The sequence below is a fragment of the Larus michahellis genome, chromosome 12 (assembly GCF_964199755.1).
Source record: "Larus michahellis chromosome 12, bLarMic1.1, whole genome shotgun sequence".
NCBI classification, from domain to species: domain Eukaryota; kingdom Metazoa; phylum Chordata; class Aves; order Charadriiformes; family Laridae; genus Larus; species Larus michahellis.
Window position 1 is genome coordinate 8603357 of NC_133907.1, and position 12829 is coordinate 8616185.

At 39.6% G+C, this 12829-nt stretch overlaps 1 protein-coding gene across 3 annotated transcripts in view; it reads left to right on the top strand.

Moving 5' to 3' along the window:
* The window catches only part of ATP9A (ATPase phospholipid transporting 9A (putative)), a 62070-nt gene that overhangs the window by 18444 nt on the left and 30797 nt on the right, over positions 1-12829 (top strand). For all 3 annotated transcript variants that reach the window (XM_074604733.1, XM_074604731.1, XM_074604734.1), the window contains exons 5-13: positions 2785-2843; positions 3744-3795; positions 4360-4454; positions 5703-5783; positions 7164-7239; positions 10094-10170; positions 10765-10925; positions 11689-11831; positions 12628-12740. In XM_074604733.1, coding sequence (XP_074460834.1) covers positions 2785-2843; positions 3744-3795; positions 4360-4454; positions 5703-5783; positions 7164-7239; positions 10094-10170; positions 10765-10925; positions 11689-11831; positions 12628-12740 — 857 coding nt within the window. The remainder of the gene's footprint in view (positions 1-2784; positions 2844-3743; positions 3796-4359; positions 4455-5702; positions 5784-7163; positions 7240-10093; positions 10171-10764; positions 10926-11688; positions 11832-12627; positions 12741-12829) is intronic.

The window sequence follows — 12829 nt, forward strand, 5'->3', positions numbered from 1 at the left end:
TAGATTGTTGTGAAAGCTTGACTTAAGTGCTCACATGGTAGAAAAAGGCATCTCTTCTCGCTAATACGTTTAATACTTTAAATTATCTGCTTTATGGTATATCCATCACGGTACAGGTTTGGTGATAATTCTGAAGGTCATAGCTGAAGTTGGAAAAAACTCTTTGCATTTTATTGTGTTCAGGTTTTTGTCTTTAAAAAAACCATATAAATCAGGATACAGAAAAGAATGAAACAAATATCAATCAAATAGTAAGAATTGATTATTTTCTAAAAAAATAAGAGATCAAGACTAGTTGCTTTTTAAAATTGTGCTAATCACTGATTTGTATTCTGATTAACTTTTGCAAATATAAACTGGAAGCATTGTAAATGCTAAATAAAGCTATGTGTACATAGAGGAAGCACTTCTAGATGCATTTATAAAAGCAGTAATTTATTATTACCAAAATACTTTAATAGCAGAGCAATATTGGGAAATGAAGCAGTTGTGTTATTAGCTAGTTTCTTAAATGTGTGTGAGAAAACATCTAATGTTTAGGAGGTAGTTTCCCCACAGAAAGAAAAAGGAATTACGGAATTCCCAAGATCAAAATAAAACTAATTCAAGTAAGTTGCTTTATGGGAGTCCTGAGTCAAAGGAAACATCTGGTCCTGTGCCTTCTTAGCAGGACATATGGTACATACTGCAGAGATGTCATCCGTGAGAGGCCAGGAGTGTGGCTGCAAAAGCAGAATTAGCTTTGCTACGTAAAAAGGGCATCTCATTTATACAGAAGTTATAAAAATGTGTATTGGTTAGGAAGGTCCTCTCTTTTACCTTAAAACAGCTGAGGTTGGGAGGGTTATTGAACAAGACAAATCTGCTCCAGCTGCTTTGATTTTTCTTGCATTGGAAAAACTTTAAAGCAGATGATACTGTTTTCAGAATAATGATCTAAAATGCCTTTTATGTGCGTACTGGTGGGAAATCCTCACATTGTAGCTTTGTCCAGGTGTTAATTTTTCTTTTCCCGTGTGAATTTGCATCATTAAGGAAAGCACTACAGAATTAAGTTTCCATTCTTGAATCCTGCAGGTAGTGTTTCCTATACTAATAGTCACCAAATAAATCCTTGGGATCTTTAAGAGAAACACATAAAATATGGTTAAACAAATCCAGCTCTCCTTCCAAGAGATTTTTTTGCACAGTGGTTTAGGAATTGCTATGCCTATATGGGGAGAACACACAGGGTTTTTTTTTTTTTCCTCCTTTGCACAGGAGAATATTCAAAAGCACTTTTTGTTGTTTTGTGAATAACCGTATTAAAAGGGGAGGAAGAGATGTTATCTGTCAGACCCTTTTAGTGTCATAGTACCTAACTTTGTATAGCCCATACAGAAGACTGCCAGGGATGCTTTTTTGGATCCTCTTGGAGTGCGGCTTTTCTTTTCAAGCCTCTGCGTAATGGACTCTTAATCCCCGGTATGCTTCCTGCCCTGGCGAGATGTCTTTAGCCCAGCATTCATTTTGTTTACCCCTTTTTTTTTTTTTTTTTTTTAAACTAAATTCTCGCAAGGCAAAACCCAGAATCTGTGAAAGACCTATGAGATATTTGTGAGATGGGCCAGGACTGCTTATAATTTGTAGGCATAATTACAGCATGTAAGGAAGTCTGCATTTATTAGCAGCGGTGATGAAGCATGTTGTTAAGCACACAGTGTGTCACCAAAGCAGCAGGCTGCCGGGAGCCCAGAATGGCTTTCATTGTTAATTTGGAGCAGAAACACTGAAGCATATCCTGAGAAGGATGCTAATGAAGGGACTGCCAGTAGTAAAATCCTGGTGACCTTTGTGCTTTGTGCTAATTTCTATTCCCCCTCCCTTCCCCCTTCTCCTTTCCCCCTGAGCTGCTATCTGGCCAGTTAGCCCATGAATTTCGAGGTACAGTAGGAGTGTTGTCCGTGCCGGGGTGAGCTCCACGTGCCTCCCCCACTTCCACTCAAATCACAGCAGATTAAAGAGGCTTTTGTTGAAATATAACAGACAGACACATAGAGGCAGGGTTCAAATTAACTGATTATAAATCACTACTTAGTCTGAGAAGCCAAATCTAGAGCTGGCTAATGATTTGAAATTACTAGCCAATTGTTAAATTAATCCCGTGTTTTAAAGCAACTGGGAAATGTTTGACAGCTGCAAAGAAATAAATATTTACGCGTTTTCTGTAGGACTTGTACTCTGCAGGGCTTGTTCAGGCTGAGGCAAAGGAGAGGTGGTAGAGCTGAGCCAGATACAAGAGCTGCAGCGTGGAAGGAAATGAGCCTGGTTTTTAAGATGGGCCCATTGTACTTATGGTTTCCAGCTCTTGGATTGGGAGCTGAGCTTTAAATTTTCAACGACCTAAGGAAAAGGAGTTGGGAGTTGATGGTTCCCTGTTGTAATTTTCCTATTCTTGCTCTGTTGTCTGCCTGACGCTGGGTTAAGCAGTACAAAAAAAAAGTTTAAGGGCTTGTTTCAGAGTTGTCACTAGAGAGTGACCAGGGGTTTCTGTGTGCAGGACTGGAGCTGTTAGACGAGAGGTGTTCAGCCCTTTTCGCAGATTGAGACCCACTGCCTTATGCAGTGGGACCAGTGGGCTCAGCAAGTCTTTACAGGGCAGTGTTCCCTAATTCTTGTGATAGAAACGTTACCCATTTTCTCCTGAATAGTGAGAAAGGAAGGAAGGGAGGTAAGGAGCATCACACAGCACCCGCAAACCGTGTCCTGCTGCTGCTCTAAGGCACTGATATCTTTCCTTTGCAGGGACTGTGAAGGTGAAGAGCTCTAATATACAAGTAGGCGACCTCATCATTGTTGAAAAGGTTAGCCTTTATGTGTATCTTTTCTGTGTAAAGTACTTTTTTTTTTTTTTTTTTTGCAAGACCATAGAAAATTAGGTATTTTGAAGTCATATTTGTTTTAGAATAGGCTTAGAATGTCAAGTGTTGAACACTAGTTACAATATTTAATAACTTTTCAGGGTTTCCCCTCCATCGCCCCACCAAAATAGCATCATCATCTTTACAAATGAGATGAAATCTGTAGATATGTGCCTCTAACTAATTTTTTCACTTATACTATAACAAGATAAAAAGCCTCCCTTGTCCTGTCTCTGGCTGTTGGACACAGGTTAAATGCCTGGTACAAATGCAACATCCAGTTGTTGCTTTGGGTGTAAATAACACGAATATCAGGAGACATAGTGGTCCATTTGTAGGAACTGGAATGTATAGGTGTATTTCCCCCTTTATACAAGTTTGTGTGTGCTTTTTTTTAATCCACTAATTTATTTTTTTTACACACACTGTGCAAGCAGCTATGACCTCTAAAACCATTAGTATGAAAATATTCAGTACAAAAAAGAGAAAAATGGCAGCTGTAGATTCCAGATACAGGCTTTCTTCTAGCATGGGACTTCTTGAAAGGAAACCAGCAGTAGTTTAAAATTTCTTCATACTTCTAGAATTACTCACTGGCCCTTTTGTAAACCTAGCTGGTGGGTCTGATCAGTGGGGGCTGGCACCAGTTATTATTCTGCACTTGGAATTCTGCAGGGAAGTAAGTTCAGGATTCAAAGCAAAATGAATATCAAGCTTCAGTTTGACAAAGAAATCCTCTTTCTACCCCCATATCCCCTTTGCTTGTCATGGTGGGGCTGTGGAAGGCGGCTGCACACGCGTGCAGGGGTGTATGCACAATAATGGCCTTTCTTCTCCTAACAGAACCAGCGGGTCCCTGCTGACATGATCTTCCTGAGGACGTCGGAGAAGAATGGTAAACATCTGGAACCAATTGTCAAAATAGCCATTAACCTTTCACTGGTTGTTTAGAGAAAATTATCTTTTGGAAATGTGAAAGAAATAGATAATAGTAAAATTTTAGAGACAGAGAATTCAAATGCTTTTATGGACCGCCACTTCTCAGGGTGTTATACTCTGTTTTTGTTTGCCAATCCAAGAACGTACATGGTTGAATCCAGGGTAAATGAATCTGGTTGCATAAGAGTTTGTGGTTTAGATGTAAATCATTTTACTTGCTGTTCAGGTTTGTTTTGTTAAACGTGGGATAAGGAAATGTTTGATCAGAAGGATTAGAATGTCCTGAATGAGAATATTTCAAATGTCTCAATGTGCAGGGTCTCGCTGTGTTTGGGACTGGTGGAAGGAAATGAAAGTGTGATGCAAGAATATCATTCTTAAGTTATTAACAAATGTTACTTGAAACTAGATACTGTTTTTAAAGAAAGAAGGGTATCCTAGATAAGAAGCCGCTTCATGAGTTATAGATGTACCTAAGACAGATCTGCAAAGAGCACTGACTGGTGTTGAAAATCCACAGGGTCTTGCTTCCTTCGCACTGACCAGCTGGATGGTGAGACAGACTGGAAACTGCGGCTGCCTGTTACCTGTACTCAGAGGCTGCCAACTGCTTCTGTAAGCTGCCTTCGTACAAAATACTGTACTTGGTAAACTCGCATATCTGTCTTACCTGAAAAATGTTCAGGTCCTTCAGTTGATGGGCTCTTTTGAGAAACAGGTTAATGCAGCATTGTTCTGCCCAGGTCTCAGTGCATGCTACAGTTTAGCTTTGGCAACAAAGAATATATCGCTAAACCAGCTCTTCTGAGCTCCAGGCAAGATTTCAGGGAAGGTGAAGCTAGGTGCTGTGTGCTGCATGGCTGTCACCACAAAGCTGTGCAGATAGGCGCTGGGGTTGGCAGCTAGAGAATGGCGCTGGGGTTGGCAGCTAGAGAATGAGCTTGCAAGTTAGAGGTGGCTAATGGTAGGCTGCTCCTATTTTATTTTTCCATTTATTTTTCCAGAGACCAGTGCAGTAACTTACTGCAGGATAGGTCTTGTTGCAGGATAGGTACACTTGGTGGTGGTACTTCTCAAATGCTCCCTCTCATTCCTTGCACTGCAGTACGTTAGGAGGCACAATTCATTCATTTTCATGAAATGGTTTCAGAGGCTGTTACGTTTTCATTGCTCGCCTTCATGAAAGGAGGAGCGTCACCGTGGAAGCTCTACTGAAATAAGCATATAACCTCCATCAAACATGCTGTTTCCCAAAACCTCTAGCTAAAGTAGTTTGTGTATTGTTTTGGTTTTCTTGGGTTTTTTTGTTTTGTTTTTTTTTTTAAAAAGAAAACAAGAAAAAGAAGGGGGGGTAAGAGTACCTGCTTTATTGATGTTCTATCTGTAAAAAGTGCAAGAAGCTTATTTTATACAAAGGCTTTGAACTAAAGCATTCTCTCCATGGAGTGACTAGTGTAGGAGTCAGCAGTGAAGACACTGTGCAGAACTGGCATACCTTCTTGTCACCACAGAACTCTTCCTAGTTCCTTGGTTGCCTTGGAAGACTAGTCCAGACCTTCTTTGCTACCAAGTAATAAGTGTCTTAGGCTTTCTTGATTATTCAGGCTGAAATTTCTTTTATGGGGCACCAACATTTATGTAACTCCTAGGAGACTTTCGGGTATCAGTTCAAGAAATACTCTTCAGTGAAGCTGGTACACCAATTGTATTTTCTCTTAGACAGTTGGTCTCCAGTAAGTAACACAATTTAGTCATTATCGTAACTTGATAAGTAACTCTTGCTCAAAGTATTTTGGTAGAAACATTTGTACATTATTAAAATCAGGTTGTCTAACTGTCTGCCAAAACATGTCTGTTTTATAGGACCTACTGCAAATCCGATCCTATGTATATGCAGAAGAACCCAATATTGATATACATAACTTCGTGGGGACCTTCACAAGGGTGAGTCTTGCTGACATATGCTTGAAGTCATATATGTAGTGTTTGCTATGCAAGCCTGCTGAATGCTACCACGATGCCAGAGTTTTTCAGGAGAAATAGTGAAGTCTGTCTTGCCATTCCTTGTCTCTTCCTTTTTTTTTTCTTTTTTTTTCCTTCACAAAATCCATGAAATAAATCTGAAACAAAAATATGGCTATTGAAGCTTTGACTTGAAGACAATGTCATAGGCTGTTGGGGGTTAAGGACCTAACTCTGAAGGTATTAGATCTGAAAGTTCAGACAGAGATTGGTAGTTACGTATTCATGGTGCCCGTTCAGAAGGAAATCTGAATCACCATGCATTCTGTAGGATTAAAATCCTTTAATTGTGAGGAAAACGGGTTCTTAGCTAGATCAGGCAATAATAGTCTTAATTCTGAGTCAGTTGGGTTTTTTGCCTTCAATTGCATGCAACCTATGTGAACTCAGTTATATCTGCCCCCTATTTCAAAGGGCAGCAGCTCAGAGCCACTGTGAAATATCACCATTAAATATATCTATATCTATATATCTATATATATATCTATATCTTTTGACTTGTTGGGAAGGTGCATTGCCTACCTGGGGCAAAAGGTTGGGTTTTTTTAATCTCAGTGGGATTACAAAAATTTTGAGAGATTCATCTAATACCCCTGGTGAGCTTTCAGAGGACAAACGGTTTTGTAACAAATAGGAGACAGTTACAGGTTTTTAGAAGTTGTCTGCTGGTATTTTAGTTCAAAATTGTAGGGTTTGCCCTTTTTATCTTTGTGTCACGGTTTAATCTGTTTTAATAGCGTTGGAATGGAAGAGGAGTTTGAGTGGCTTGAGGAGGTAGTTCTGGTATAAAACCTGCACAGACATTAATTTACTTTCTCATGCAAAGGTACAATTGTGTAGAATTAATCTTTTGGTGCCTAAGAGGAATCACGCTTTCTTGTAACTGTTCTCTGGTGCGTATCAGACAACTTTGCAGGCATAACCGAGCAGTCCAAACAGGTTCTCAGTGAGATCTTACCGTAGCAGAAGAAATGCTATTAATCTGCATGAGCCAAGTGGGGGAACACTTTCCTATAGTCCCTGGAGAGCTGCTGACAAATCCCTTTCTCATTTATGATTCCCGGGAGACTTCAGCAGGCAGAGGTATCTTAATAGAATTTTTTTTTCCAACCTTTCTGCTCCAGTGGAACAAAGTGCTTGTGTTTTTAACCCAACCGGAGATTCACCTGGCTTTATGAAAATCCTCCATCTTATCAAGAAACCCTCTGCCAACACTCCCAGCATGCCTCTCCCAACACCTCGATGTAACTCTGGCATCCTTTTACGCCACTGACAAGTTTGTTTGGTTTTATCCTGTTGTAGGAGGACAGTGACCCTCCAGTGAACGAAAGTTTAAGCATAGAAAACACTCTATGGGCCAGCACAGTGATTGCATCAGGTAAGATGGAGGCATGTGTAATTTTTTTTTTTTTTTAAGGGAATATGTTAACAATTTTTAAAGGTCTTTTTGTAATGGAATAATAATCTCTGTCAGTTGGAGAAATTAGCAGTTGGAATGAGGTTTCCCACTTGTCCTAACACCTCTGGGGAGCTGAGCTGACATCTAATTGCCTCTTGGACATTCCTAGATGAGAAAGAATTGGAGTGGCCTTTGGGCACTTCTTTAGCATCTAGGACCAGAATAGCACTTAATTGCTCTCCACATTGACATCCTAATCTGTAACAGAAATGGTGTCAAATAGATTCTGGTAACAGAAGCTAAGATGAAAGATTTCCAGGTAAGTGCTTCCATTGAGTTTCTCTTCTATACTTTCAAAAAGGAAAAAAATAAATTCTTTGGCAGATTTTCGTTTATATATATGATAAGCTCCCAAGGCCTGAGATTAATCAATGCCCTCTTGTAGAGGCTTGTCAAAGTAAAAGCCTTGTTCCTGTCCTGTCCAGCATGCTTGCAAGGTTTGCAGGGCGGTAGCTGGAGGAGAGTGAAATTCTGTTCTGGAATTAAAGTTGTTGAATGGAGAGACTTCACAGTGCAGTACCTAGGTGTACGTGAAATTAATAATAATGGGAAGGAACATGAACTTCAAAAGTTTTTTTCTGAAGCACTGAAAAGATTTTTATTTGCTCTTTTAAAAGCAGAAAACAGTGAATAAATTTTATTCCTGTATGTTTCTAATCCTGCTCTGACTCTTCTTTGAAATGTATTACAGTGTTGTCACAGTGGTGTGACCAAGGGATCGTAAAAAAAAATAGTTGTCCAAATACAATTAAATCAAGTTAACTATGTTTATAGATTAGTAATTGCCATGCAGTAGGTAACCTACCTTCCTCCCCTCTGACTGTAGACACAGGTAGTCAGCCTGGCAGCTTCAAATACCCATCAGGCTGCTTAATGCATGAGTCTCTGCTCATTCTGCTTTCGAACAAAATAGATGGAGAAATGGAAATCCATTTTCCTTGTGATTCTGTCCTGTATGGCTCCTCTCTCCGCAGCATGCTTTCCCGGAGGGGCTTTCTTGCCTCTCGTATCAAAGCTATTTCAGTGCTGTTTAGAAGTCCCGGGTGGTCTTGGTTGCATCAAGGCACGCAATGACCTTCTGTCTGCCCAAATGAACTTAGTGTTTGAATCCAGCCCTCCTTTCTGAATATGAACAAAGTTATTTGTAGATAGACATCTTTGAGCTCAGTTAATAGGAATAACATTTGCAAACATTTTCATCATTTCAAATGGTTTATGCAGTTGAGTCTGTTTTGAATGGCCATAAAACAACTAGAAACACTTTTTATATGTACCAGTGTGCCTTCAGGCTGTTTTCTAGTCCTGGCAGGTTTTCCTCCTCTTTTTGACTGACTTGATCAGTATAGTACCCAGTTTTGTTTCTCCTATGGCCATAATAAATAGCATGTTGTAGGTTATTTCTGTTATGAAAAAAACAGGCATATTATTTTTCTTCTGTAAGTGAAAGCTGTCAAGTTGTGGTGATGCCATCTCACTGGGGCAGCCTTTGCTTGTAAGATGAAGCAGAGCTATGTGGCTTTCTCCATCTGCTGTAGTAGGAATGGGTCTGACTCTGACTGTTTGCGGTTGATTTGGAGTAGCTGTGCCATCTGCTGATTTGAATTGTGATGATCTTACCACCACCTGCCATCTGGCTCCAGTGATTTGTTATTGTTTTGGTTTTTGTTTTTTTTTTTTTTTTTTAAAGGAATGTTTCCCAGCATATTTTTAGAAACCACCTCTTTTGAATCACTCTTAAAAATAATTCACTTGCATTTTGTTAAAACTTTGATCATTAATGGGTGTAGGGGAATAGCAGAGTATAAAATAGCAATGTATTTGCAGTAGTGCTTTTTTTCAGCATTGTTTTTCTCCGTTTTTACAGACTCCTAAAATTTTCTGGAAAAAAAATAATACTTTGACAATAGCAGCTTTTAAACTCTTGACGGTAGATAGCTTTTTGCAAAGTCTTTAAGGGAAATTTGTAGAAAACCAGTAATTTGTGGTGCTAAACTGTATTATGTTTCTGTGAGAAGAAAAGGGAGCACTTTGCTCTCAGCTCTTCAGCAGCTGTGGGACAGAGCATTAAAATACACTGATAGGCTCCCAGCAGCTCCATCTGTTACAGTAAGGTAGGAGTTGGTATGATTTGCATCTCGATGGGAACAGCAATTAGGCAAATACTCAAAGTAAATTGTAGATTTTAAAATAAGGTAATTCTGTCTTTGAAAGCTGTCGGAATTCATTGGTTTTACTCTGATTGTGGCATCCTTCACCAATAAAAAATTGTAGCCCAGAGCACTGATTTAATTTTGATGCACCACGAAGGACCGCGATCAAGTGTAAAGCGAACTTACCCACACCTAAGTGGGACTCAAGGTGGTGGGAGGAAAACCAAGAAATCTTCCATCCTTAGCAACTTTTATTTATAGTGGGGAGAGACAACTGACATCAAAAAGGAGGTCAGGGAACACTGAGAGAGCAAAGCAGATGACTTCTCTTTCCATGCACATCAGTTGATGCAGACTGTGGTGCTTCATCAGGTCCAACCGTATGGGCAGTGCCGTTGAAGACTTTCTGACCTGTTGTAGGATGTCTTCCGTTTGAAGTCTGTGTTTTCATAGGTTTTGTATTCCAGGAACCGGGTTTTTAATTTCTGGTTGGTATTGCTTCTGAAATTAACCTGCTAAAAATCCTTTCCAACTGTCAAGCCTTTGGATTTAACAAGTATTTTTATAGAGAAAACAAACGGAGGTTGTTTTACTTCAGCTGATGCATGCTCTGTTTTGTTTAGGTACCGTTGTGGGACTTGTCCTCTACACAGGGAGGGAACTGCGGAGTGTGATGAATACTTCAAACCCAAGAAGTAAGGTATGGTAAGGAAGCAGCCTTGTAATAAATAAAAAGGGTCAGAAATTTATTTTTCTTTAAAAAGAAAAACCTTCCAAATGCTATGCGTACATGCTATAGGGACAACCTCATAGGAATAATGATTAATATCTTCCAGCCTATGATTTCAGATAGCTACCATAGCAGAACCTATTTCTCCTTATTTTTTCGATCCTGTTGTACATGTCTTCTCACTTTATTAGGATTGGTAAAACTATTATTTTGTATGGCTATAATGAGATAGTCCCAGTTAGAACAGGAGAGTTTATTTTGCTGCATTCTTCTATGGTAGCAAAGCTAAGAAAAGATGCAAGGGTGTTTGTACAATCTGCAGCTTTTGGCAGCATGAGTCCTCTCACACCTCTTCATGCATTGCTTAGCTTCCAAAGGATGGAAGTCTTATTTAATAAGCTGGCAACAATATTGCTTGTAAACTTAAAGATCTTTTGTAGTGTTTCAAAAGAGAAGTTGACTAGTGGAGAATGGCTCTTTGCATGTGGCAGTTCATTCCCTTTGTGAATATTACATTGAGCTAACATCTTCTCTTGTGTGTTTGAAATGTCTTTATTTCTTTAGATCGGTCTCTTTGATTTGGAAGTGAACTGTCTTACCAAGATCCTGTTTGGGGCTCTTGTGGTGGTCTCGCTTGTCATGGTGGCCCTTCAGCACTTTGCTGGCCGTTGGTATCTTCAGATCATAAGATTTCTCCTTCTGTTCTCAAACATAATTCCCATTAGGTAAGGCAATTGCTAGTTCTTCCCAGCAAAATACTGTTTCCTTTTCATTCTCCTCCATGCTTCTAGTATGAACAAGCGCATAAACTCTTATCTGTTCCTCACTTGACAAGTAAGCAAATCTAGAAATAGAAATCAAATTGCTGTTCAAACATAAGAATTGCTTTGTTGTCTCTGCTGAATTTGTTTAGCATATTCACACGTTCACTGGCTCTAATGACTGTGGATTAGTCATTTAAGGCCCCTTCTCTCAGTGTTTGGGCTGCCTGGTTACTTTGAATAAAAGCAGAGCAAAAAAATGGAGAAGGAGAGATATTTGTACAGCGTGTAGTGTAATAGGACCCAATTGCCTTTTAGAGGGGACTGAAACTTTAATATTTAATTGCACTATATGAATAAGTACGTTGTTACTTTTGGTGTAAATCTGGGATTCGTTTCAGCTCCATTTTTAACCAGCTGTCCGTGTATCAGTCACGCTGTCCTTACTGGTCTGTGTCCATCTTCCCTTCAGATTATACCGGTTCTTCTCAACGTAATTTTATCATCTATCTTTGAATTACAGTACCACTGCAGCCATGCATGTTCTCCCCGTTTGCCACCTGAACACTGACTTTGAACGTACTTCTCCCAAAACACCCTTTTTGGCAGCTCAAGTTCAGGGTGGGAGACATGTCCTTTCATTGCATTGTGGTAGTTCACAATGATTTTTTCCAAAGTTTAACTGAAGATACATTATTTTTTCTTTTTTCCCCTTCCTCCTGCATAGTTTACGTGTGAATCTGGACATGGGGAAAATTGTCTACAGCTGGGTGATCCGCAGAGATTCCAAAATCCCTGGGACGGTGGTTCGGTCCAGCACTATTCCTGAGCAGCTGGGGAGGATATCCTATTTGCTTACAGACAAAACAGGTATTTAGGCAGAAAATACAGTTTTGAGTCATGGTATGTTGTTGTTTGGATTTTGTTACATTTTTGGCCAGCCAGAGAGTATAATGTACGATTTCTTTGGACTGGAAGAAATATGCATTTCCTGTCCCTTTGACAATATGATTTAATCAGTTTTTGAAAAACAAAAATTACGCTTTTTTTCTTTGGTTCTGAACACACTATAAGTAAGATGGAATAGGAATATTATGCTACTTCAAAGAAACACTTCAAGTGTGCTTTTAAACCAAAAGCTGAGGGTAAAAATAAAATTAAAAGCAACTTTTTCGAGTTAGTTTTCAAAGCCAGATGAAGATGTAGGTACATGTAGGTAGAAATGTACCATCAGTCTGTCTGCTGCTGTTCTTACAATTTTGAAGTTGAGCTTGAATTCAGAAGACATAAGCTGCAATGAAAAGCTTGGTCTAACGTCGAATCCTGGTCCCATTGAAGTTGTTTCCTTTGTGACTTAGTGACAATTAGATTTGTCTTTGGTTCCAACAGGACCAGAATTATGCCTGCAGCTCTTGCTATCACTGGCTTTGGGGTGAATAATCTCATTCTTATTTACTGGCATGGTAATGTGCACCACTGCTTCCTGGGAGAATCGGCCCTCAGGCTTGTTAATACTGTCTTTTTTGCTGGCCTGAGCCTGGTGCAGTGACTTATTCAGCTTGTGGCCTAGTTTCACTTGGATTTGGGATACAGCAAGGACAAGAACGTTTGTTGGGGAACAGATGTTTTGGTCCCCACTCCATGTCTGGTGCTGCTTCCGTTACAGGAACTCTTACGCAGAACGAGATGGTCTTCAAGCGACTTCACCTGGGAACGGTAGCTTACGGCCTGGACTCCATGGATGAAGTGCAGAGCCACATATTCAGTATATACACGCAGGTAGAATTAAATTGCATTACTTAACTTTTTGTTCACAAAACAGTTTTCTGGGTCACTAGGTGAATTAGTATGGCACGAATCTACCTATT